At 35.4% G+C, this 10,389-nt stretch overlaps 1 protein-coding gene across 2 annotated transcripts; it reads left to right on the top strand.

Moving 5' to 3' along the window:
- The first annotated feature begins 1,890 nt into the window (after positions 1–1,890).
- SRR1 (sensitivity to red light reduced protein (SRR1)) lies at positions 1,891–6,001 on the top strand. 2 transcript variants are annotated; one of them, XM_086247394.1, is made up of 2 exons: positions 1,891–2,102; positions 5,019–6,001. In XM_086247394.1, exon 2 carries the CDS (start codon positions 5,060–5,062, stop codon positions 5,897–5,899), a length of 840 nt encoding a protein of 279 aa, XP_086103520.1. In that variant the 5' UTR covers positions 1,891–2,102; positions 5,019–5,059; the 3' UTR covers positions 5,900–6,001. The 2 variants fall into 2 exon arrangements, with proteins under 2 accessions (XP_086103520.1, XP_086103519.1); XM_086247393.1 differs by having other exon boundaries at positions 1,892–2,102; positions 4,990–6,001.
- Positions 6,002–10,389: the final 4,388 nt, after the last annotated feature.

Genomic DNA, 10,389 nt, shown 5'->3' with positions numbered 1-10,389 from the left:
TATCGCCGGAATCGGCGGCGGAAGCCGCCGGCCTTTGTGTCGTCGATTCGCCGCCGGGAGCAATCACCGGAGCAAGGGGATGACACCACTGAACTCGCCGGAGCCTGGGGAAGAAAACCCAGGTGGTCCGGTGTCGTAACTCCGTCGGAAAACCCAGATCGCCGACGAGGGCGTTTTCTGTCTCGCGCCGATTCTCCGTCTACGGTGATCGGCCGGTGATGAGGAGTGCCGCTGGGAGTCGGCGACGGCGAGAGGAACTCGCCGGTGCCCGCCGTTGGTCCAGGGGTGGCCGGACAGCGAAACTGCCGAGGAGGGAGAACAAACGGAGAGAAAGAGAGGAGAGAGAAGGGAGACGCGCGGGGGCGAGAGCCCGAGAGGAGAGAGAAATATATATGCCCCCCAGAAAATTCTGGAAATTTTGGGTATTTATAACCCACTCATGCAAAATTACAAAATTGCCCCTCCCTTCAAATGCTCGTATTTCTCAAACCGTAACTCTGATTTATACGTGCTTCGTGTCTACGAACTCGTGGGCTCGAGATCTATCCAACGAACCCAAAGTCAAAATCAAAAGTCTACTAATTTTAAAAGTCAACTTTGGGTCAATCTCAATTTAAAACAAAATTTAAAATAACTCCGAAACCTTTTTAAGTTCCAAATAAATTCTTAAGATATTTAAAATAAAATTTTGAAAAATACGGGATCTCACACTTATAAACACAAATTCAAGATAAATTGAATTTAAAATCAAAATAACAAAACAAATTAGTAAATCAAAATTATAAACTAAAGGGTTACATACAAAAATGACCTATGAACTTTACAGTGAATCTCAATTTGATCCACTAACTATAAAAAATGTCAATTTGGTCCACAAACTTTTCAAATTGTATCAAAGCAGTACAAACGTTAACTTTCATTGAAAAATTTAACGAAAACTAGTCATGTGCACAGCAAGTGACCACATTTTAAGGGCATTTCAATTTGTTAATCACATTTTTATGGGACAAATTCCATTAATTTTCGGATGAAAGTTAATGTTTGTACTGCTTTGGTACAATTTGGAAAATTTGTAAACCAAATTTACACTTTTTATAGTTAATAGAGTAAATTGAGAATCAGTGTAAAGTTTGTAGACCATTTTTGTATTTAACCCTAAACTAAATGAAACATATACTGTCAGACAATAAATAATTTAAAATAGACGCTGTCGAATAGTGTTTGTCTGAGCAATCACATACATAATAGAGCCATCACGAAATTTTCGTTTCTTTTCTTATGGTTTCTTGGCAACCAAACAGAGTTCAATCTGCTCCACAAAGCTCATGGGCACGCTCCACTAGGTGCGACATAGATCGTCGTCAATGTTGTTGTTGCCAATGACGACTCTGAAGCCCTCCGACAGGGAGGGAGAGGGAGGGAGAGAGAGAGAGAGAGAGAGAGAGAGAGAGAGAGAGAGAGAGAGAGAGAGAGATGAGGCATAAAATTTTCTGTGTAAAAATAAGAAAAATAACATAAGGGCAAAATAATAATTGTAGATAATGAATATTTAAATTAATTAAAGTAATGGCATGAGCCATTGAGTATTATATAATTTTTGATAATATACAATTAACTATTAAGATATACCAAATTATGTATTGACTAATATGTAAATGTAATTTACAAATGATTTATTGATTTATTTGTAATTTGGTAAAAGTTATATTTGTAACAATTGACTATTAAGAGATACCAAATTATGTATTGAAAATGTAATTTACAAATTATTTATTGATTTATTTGTAATTTGGTAAAATTTATATTAGTAATTTATTTTCAGCCATTCGATCTGAAAGGAAGTGGCTGTGATTTGTTTGTGGTAGAAAGTTATATTGGGCGACTTATGGCGAGCAGAGCTCTGCAAACAAAAGAAGTGTGGCTTGAGTTGGGTCTTCACTCTTCTGAGAGAGAAGGAAGAAGAAGAAGAAGCCCACAAGCCAGTAAGTAAGCTGAGCGAAACGTCATCGTTTTATTCTGAAACGCTAGAATTTGGATCTTCAACTTGGGATTTCCGATTGCAGTCGCTGTAATTGCTATCCCAACTAACTACGAATTCTAAGGTCAGCCACGCTTTCAATTTCAGTTCATGTTGTTGAAAATACAACTCTTTGGATTTTGGGTATTATTATATTTTTTTAATTAATGCAATTGGGTTCTTATACTTTTCATTTCTTCTTGCTATTTTTCGTATTTAATTAATTACAAATTATGGCGGCTGTACAAAAAAAATATGATTAGCATAGCAGTTATGGATAATTTATGTCCTTAAGATTGGGTTAAAAAGATTTTAAAGAGAAAATTTAATGGTCTATGATGTAGGATTATTTCACTGTTGTTTAATTTTACTTATATAATAATTGCCATTCTGTAAAGCTTCATAAAAAGATAAAAATATTCTTGGTCTTCTCTAGTGTTTTATGCTTTATATTTTGATAGAGGTTAAAGATTGAGGTCTATAGTTCAGGATCACTTCGCTTAATAACATAGAAGGTGAAGAGCGTTGGAAAGATGATCGGGCACTTGTGATTCTGGATTTTGGTAATAAAAGTGCTTCTGCTAATGGAAAAAGAAAACAGTAGAAACGTTCATTTCCATATATCTATTTGAAATTTGGAATGTTAAGTTCAACTCAATATGAAGGAAAGTATGCGAAGATACAGTGCTATAGGAAACTGAAGTTAATACCAATGATGCAAAAATTTCAGCGTAAACAATTCTAATGACTTCCAAGAATGAAGTGAATTAGTTGAGAAGAGTCATGGGCAAGGTGATTTAATTGATATTTTTAGGCCTTTTTAAGTGTTGATTATTATAATTTGAGTCAATTCTAAATGTGATTAAATTTTTGCCTGACTGTTTAATTTTCTCCTTTTGTTTTTGGACCAAGAAGGGTCTCTCTTGGCTCTTTCATTTTACTTTCTTAAGAACCAAAAAGGCTTCATGGTGTGAGGATGATAGATAGCATTAGTCTTATGCTTCTTAAGAAATAGATAACTTTGGTCGTATTTTTTTTTTTTTATTAGAAACAAACTTACATTTAAAGAAAAAAAGAACAATACAACATACAATGCAGTGAACAAGATGTCCACTAACCTACACCTTCCTAGATAATAAGCTCTAGGATGATAAAAAACCAATCATACAAAAGTTATGAGAAAGTCTCCCTAATACACAACAGCCCCCCCAATTAGACAAGATTACAGAAAATGAAAAATCCCTAAAAATTGGAGTAACTGATGCCCATAAAGAAGCCCATAATCGAACTCTCTCCCACAGAATATGCACCTCTTCCTCCCTCGCATCATCAAAAATCCTTTTATTTCTCTCCACCCAAATTACCCACAAAATGGCCATCATAGCACATCTCCCCATCACCATCCCCTTCTTTTTCCCTTCAAAAAACTTAAAACTCTCTGACAGCAAGGCAGTAGTAGAAGCTGGAAACTCCCATCTCAGCCCACACTCTCTAAAGACTCTCTGCCACAAAGATGAAGCGACTGGGCAATGCAGCAATAAGTGATCCAAACTTTCCGTCTCTTGTCTACACATCACGCACCAATGAGGAGATAAGCAGGAAGAAGGTCTTCTTCGCTGAACCAAGTCACAGGTGTTCAGCCTTCCATGAGCAACAATCCAAGCTAATACTCGTACCTTATCTGATTTAAGGTTGTGTTTTTTTATAGGAACTTTGAAGGTTGTATTCACCAAATAAAATTTTGTTTTTGAAGAAGAAAAGTTTATTTCTTGACCAACAGTTCTCTTAAAAATTTAAAAGTGTTCACATTCATCAGAGTATATGTTGGAGCTAAATTTAAAATGAAAATATAATTGGATTCTTGTTTTATGCACATGTACATGTGTATTTTTACATTGTAGATGCATGCTAGGTTAGCATTTTTAACATAAGGAATGATTTTGTTCTTTTCTACTGGGTTTGTGAAGCTCATCCCTTGATACCATTTGAGGACTGGATCTCTGGAAAGGGATTAGTGTTTTCCTTGATTTTCTTGAGGAGGTGGACTTAGATAAAGACCTAGTGAGATTTAGTATGCAGTGTAATTTAATCTAATATTATGAATACATTTACTTATATTTTTGAAACATTCTGTAATTTCTATTTGAAGTGATCACTGAATATTAACAGCAGCTGAGGGCCCCAAGCCCCCAATTTATCTACCTAATGGGGTGTGATACTATGTTGGTGGTGGATGGTTTTGGGGGGCAGTGGATCCCATTGTAGGTGCGATGGTGGATTTTTAGAATAGTTTACAGGTTAAGACACTATGGATTGATTGAAAAACAAATGGAACTTTGCCTAGATTTCAGTAGAGCTCCTCACCTTAAGGTTTGATTAGCTAGGGAAATATTATATTTGCTTAATAATTAGTTAAGAAAAACAATGACCATACCATTTTAGTGATGTCTTCGGGTTTAGGGTTTGACAGTATAGAAAAACAATGCTAGCTAGGGGAAATATGGTTATCCTAATCAAGTCTCTGTTTTTTGGCCTCTAGAACATTATCTGACCAATGATCAGAGTTGCTGGTGCTCTTTGTTTTGAATATTTTTTTATTTTAGTTTTAACTTTGCATCTGTTTCTTGTTTTGCTCACGCCCAATCCAGGTTTGGGGTTAAAATTATGTAATTCTTGTGAATTTGAAAAGATATGGTAGCAACATTGCTTGGGTAGGAGGAGGGAAAATATTTTGTATGTTTTTTATTTTTTTGTGTAGTGGAAATGCTTCCAAAAGAAATAGTTGTTAAGAGGAAAAAAAATTTTTTCGTTTATTGGTCATGACAAGAATTTGTTTCTGGCGAAATATTTTTCAACAATTTTAAAATCCCACATGATATGTGATTGTTATAGTTTCTTCCATTACCTTAGATGACATAATCAATCTTTTCCTCCCTCCACCACCACTAATGTTTTTGGGCAAATTGTGACAGCTCTTTGTATTGCATACCTGAATATGTAGCTTTTTATCATAGAAGAAGTTTCAGAAGGATTCTTATTGCGATGGCAGCTTCTGCAAAGACTCTCATTGCTGAAAATCATACTTTAAATGGAGAGTGGACTGTTGTTTCATCTCGTCGTAGTAGACAACGAAGAAATCCTCCCATAATGAAAACTCTAGTACAGAAACAACAACAACCTTGGGCTCCAACTGATTTTGAAATCAATTTTGTCAGAGAATCAAAATTGATGCAGAAGATGCAGATCTGTATAAAGAAATTGGAGATGTCTCAATTCTTTCTTAATTTACTGGATCAAATCCAATCTCCAGAAATGATGAACTGCTTTCGTAAGGTTTTGAGTTCTGAGTTGAAGATGAAGATGGTAATATATGGCATAGGCAGCATCGAAACATATGAATCCCCTCGACTGCAGTTGAGTCTTTCCATCTTGCTGAAGAGAAAAGTTAGTTGGATTGGAGATATAGAGGTATTTGATCCTGTTCTTTCTGCCACAGAATCCCGGGTTTTGGAAGCTCTCGGCTGCTCTGTGTTATCTATAAATGAGCAAGGTCGGCGCCAGGCTCAAAAACCAACATTCTTCTTCATGCCACATTGTGAGGCGGAGTTATATAATAATCTTTTACAAGCAAATTGGGGAGTGGAGCTGTTGAATTGTATAGTATTGTTTGGAAATAGCTTTGAGACATATGAGCAGCACCTGTCAGAGTTTAAGAACTCAGCTATTGTTAATTCGACAGGGCATATTGTGGCTGCTCGAAGATTCACAGATGAGTTTAGAATTAAGACAGTTTCCGATGATTATTTTGGTGCTTTTCATGATTCAAGTTGGCATTTTTTCAGTCCTGTCCTTGAGACAGAGCTGCAATTCAGCAATTTATGACGGCGATTTTCTAATGGGTGTTAGAGAAATTTCTTGATGATTGAAACATTGAAACATATTATTTTTTTCTCTCCATATCCTATTGCAAATGGTATTATTGTGTGTTGTGTGTGCACATGCATGTTCCTAGGTCTTGCCATTTGTATTGCAAATGAATTATGAACATACCAAATTTGACCATTTAAGCATTGGCCTTAACTTTTGGTTATCTAAAATTGTTTGTTCTGAAAGGGTTATCTGGCTTGAGCAGCTTGGAGATAATGTCCATTGCCCTCCGGAGGTATTTGAATTTCTGCATTTGTTATGCTGAAATGATGTTTGCTTGAGGACTGTCAATGATATATATGCTGATTGTTCGATTATGGTCGACTCTTGTCCTGCTACCAAAATTTAATGATTAAAGACTAAAGTGTGGAAAAATATAGCAAATATTTAAAATTTGACCAAGAACTCCAGGGGAACCTGTAACTAGCAAGAAGGGAAACCAGTAGGCAACAAGAAGTGGAACTAAGAGAGGCCAGTGAAACTTGTAGAAGCGCCTTTGAAAATTGAAACCCTACTTGCACTGTGACTTCCTTGCAACTAGTGAGTAATATTCCTTGCAAGGTCCTCAGTTGTAAAGAAATGTTGGAAAAATATTGTTAAAATTGGAATCAGAATTTGTATATGTTGTCCCAGATGTCTATGGTCAGTCTTTACTTTCCATAAAACTTCAAATTATAAATGTGGAATCAAAATAGAATTAAGTAATTTATATTATAAATTAAAACCAAATTTCTTATTTTGAATTATTATGGCATGTATTGTTAAGGGGAAGGAGCTTTCACTAAATCAAACATCATTTGCGCCTCTGGCTCCAGAGGTTGATCAAACAAACTTTGGTGCAAAGTTGATTGATTATGTGTCACAGTTAGCTTCTTAGTTGCTCATTTGACCAAAATCCGAGCTGTGGTAGCTCAAAACATCCTTACACATGTTGTCCCTGCCGTAACATTCACTTTGCCCAAATCTCACAAATATAATAAGCTTTCAAAACTTTCCGGTTAACATTCACTAATCCCAAGTTTTGACGCAGTAGTTGCTCAAGCACTTCCCAGTGACATGCTCAAGCAACCCCAAGCTCAAGCCTCAAACTGACATGCTATATACATGCTCGAGCTCCACGCGAGGTGCTCGAGTGCCACCCGTGGGTTCTGATGCTTCCTCTTGCAATTTCTCTTGTCTTGCCTCCGAACTCCATCCCAACTTCATCCTCATACTCCATGAATACTATCATTGACCCGAAAAACTCCGAATACGAGTCAAAACATAATATTCTCCACAATTGCAAGCCTTTACCAAAAATCTAACTGTTGCAAGAACCTTCACCGTAGCAAGAGTCTTCTTGCCTCAATATACCTCAAGTGAGCTCAAGTGAGGAGGTGCTCCACCGAATCTCTAGCATGTGATGAGGTTGAGCAAGCTCAAACAATGTTTGAACTTTTTAGTAGTAACAATATTGGTCAAAAAATCAGAAGCGATCTCTGTTGTTGGAACTTTCTGAACTTTCAACTCTCTTGAGTCCAACCAATCTCTAATTTGGTGATATCTCACATCAATATGCGTAGTATAGAGGAAGTACAGGTTGGATCATATTCCCCAACTCCCTGAGCATCATATTCTTGAGTCCCTTAGGATGAGTTAAGCCATGCATTTTGGTTTAGAGGAAGTACAGGTTGGATCGAAATAAATAATAGGCTTATTTATCATTTTACCCCTTGAAAATAACTTCTAATCTAACTTCACCCCCTAAGGTTTATTTTATATCACATTACCTCATGAAATTAATTCTTGTGTATCACTTTGCCCACTTCCTATTTTTACAGGTGGAAATTAATTAAAAATAGCTCTGGAATCAGAAAAATACATTGAAAATTCATACGGACTTTTCTTGATTAACACTAATTTACTATGGGGTCAAATTACTAATTTTATATTTGAATGTTTCCAGAAAATTAAAATACTTTAGACTCTTTGGAAATTCATAGGATAATCTCCCGAACTCCAAAAAACACAAGGTTTGCACCGTTGGTCTTCTAAACAATAACACTACCTTTCTTGTGAACACTTTCTACCCAAACGACCTCTTGATATTAGAGGAAAATAAATTTTCCTCTATAAAATAAATTCTAGAAAAATTCTAGAATTTCCGTAAAATCTTGGAAGAATTCTCTAAAATAGGTTTTTGATAATTTTCAAAATATTTTTGAGAATTCATTCGAGACTTTACATAAATTTTAGAATTTTTATAGAGGAAAATTAATTTTAATTTTTTAAGAATAAATTTGGACTTCCTAAATTTATTGGAAACTCTCAGAGGGAAAATTGGTAATTTGACCCCATAGTAAATTAGAACTAGTCAAGACGAGTCCATAGAAAATTTCCATGTATTTTCCTGAGTTCAGAGTTATTTTTAATTAATTTCCAAAGTTTGTACAAATAGGAAGTGAGTATAGTGATACATGAGAATTAGTTTCAGGAGGTAATGTGATATAAAATAAACCTTAGGGGGTAAAGTAAGACTTAAAGTTACTTTCAGGGGGCAAACTAGTAAATAAGCCTAAATAATATGCACATGTTTAAGAGGGAAATACTTAATATTTATAAGAAAATACCAACCCGCTAGGGTTTTGAGTTTGTAACCACCCTAACAGATCTTAACGTCTTTAAAGATTAACTAAATCAGTAAAAGACATGGATTTTTCGGATTGAGAGGAGAGGAGGGGACCTGCCAAACAAGATAAGTAATGAGATGCAAGGTGTAGAATAGAGACAACTAGAAATTACAAGGCCGGTTTGGTATTCTATTAAAAAACTTTTTTTTTTTTCAAAAACAAAAAAACAAGTTTTAGTCAAGAAAATGTGTTTGGTAGACTATTTTCAAAAACAGTTTTTAGAAAAAAATTAAAAAACATGTCTTTTTAAAAAAATGATAAAACATCGTTTTTCTCTTCTTTTTTTTTTACACTTTCTTCTTTCTTAGCTGTCATCATTTTTTAAATTTAAAAATTGTTTCCAAATTTCATACCAAAAAAGTTTTCAAATTTTAAAAATTGATTTTGAAAATTCACATTTTAAAAAAAATCTTTTTTTTTTTTTTTTGAGTAAGAAAAACGGGCCCTAATTAAGGCATTCAAAGAGAAGGAGTCTTTTATGTTTGAATGAGCAAGACACTGAGTTACAATATAACTGAAATTGTGATAATTGATTGAATGAATATCCCTTTAGACCCCTCTCTTTAAAGAAAATGTAAAGACTCAAATAATAACTTAAGATACATGAATCACTCTAAAACATGTAATCTGACTTTACTGCTCTGCACCACCCAAGACTTTACTTATTCCCAATTATACTCCCTGCCTTAGTGCACTGCATCATACTCCCAGGTGAGAAGAAACTCACCCTTGAGTTTGCATCTAACTCTCCATGATATTCGGACAAGTCTTGCACATTAAAAGTAGAATGAATATTGGGAGGTAACTCAATCTTGTAAGCATTGTCATTGATCTTCTCCAGAACTTGACATGGACCAATTTTCTTTGCCTTCAATTTATTTTAAGTTCCATAAGGTAACCGTTCTTTCTTTAAATAAACCCACACAAGATCACATGCACTGAATGTTTTCACAAGCCGATGAGCATTGGCAGTTTCTCTGTCTTTCTCATTACTCTCTTCTAGTTTATTCCTCACATCTTCATGAATTCTTGTCATGGCAATAGCAAAATCTTCTGCCTTCTTGCTGGTTATTGATGGACTAGAAATGGGAACAAGATCAAGATAATGAATGACCTGGAGACTGCCCATAAACAATCTCAAATGGAGTCGTTCCTGTAGAACGTTTCACAGTGGAGTTATAAGCACATTCTGCTTGAGGAAGAGCCGAATCCCACTGCTTTGGTTTTTTTGCTGATAAACTCTTGAGTAAACTGCCCAAGGAACGATTCACTTGCCCATCCGTTTGTGGGTGATAGGCACTACTATAAAGCAAATTAGTACCCATTCATTTCCACAAGTACCGCCAAAAATGGCTAAAAAATTTTGTATCTCTATCCAAAACTAAGACTTTGGAACACCATGAAGCTTAACCACCTCTTTAAAATAAACATCAGCTATATAAGAAGCATCCATTTTTTTCTTACATGGAATGAAATGAGCCATTTTAGAGAAATGATCAACAACCACAAAAATGGAATTAGTACCTTGCTGAGTTCTTGGAAAACCAACTATAAAATCCATACTTACGATATGCCATGGAGCTGATGGAACCGGCAATGGCATGTATAGCCCAGTTTTTTTGAGTTTGTCCTTTGCTAGCTTGACAAACATGACACCAGTGTTCTGACTTCTGAGTTTGTTCTGAGGTTGACTTCTCGATAAATTGCAGGCCAAAAATACATTTCCTTCACAAGAGAAATTGTTTTATCCCTCCCAAAGTGTCCACCAAGCCCTAC

Source organism: Dryas octopetala, chromosome 6 (assembly GCF_963921425.1).
Source record: "Dryas octopetala chromosome 6, drDryOcto1.1, whole genome shotgun sequence".
Classification (NCBI taxonomy): Eukaryota; Viridiplantae; Streptophyta; class Magnoliopsida; order Rosales; family Rosaceae; genus Dryas; species Dryas octopetala.
This window is presented reverse-complemented; position numbering and strand designations above follow the sequence as displayed.

Coding starts and splice junctions, on each gene's coding strand:
- SRR1 (XM_086247394.1), top strand. CDS start 5,060: ATGGCAGCTTCTGCAAAGACTCTCATTGCTGAAAATCATACTTTAAAT.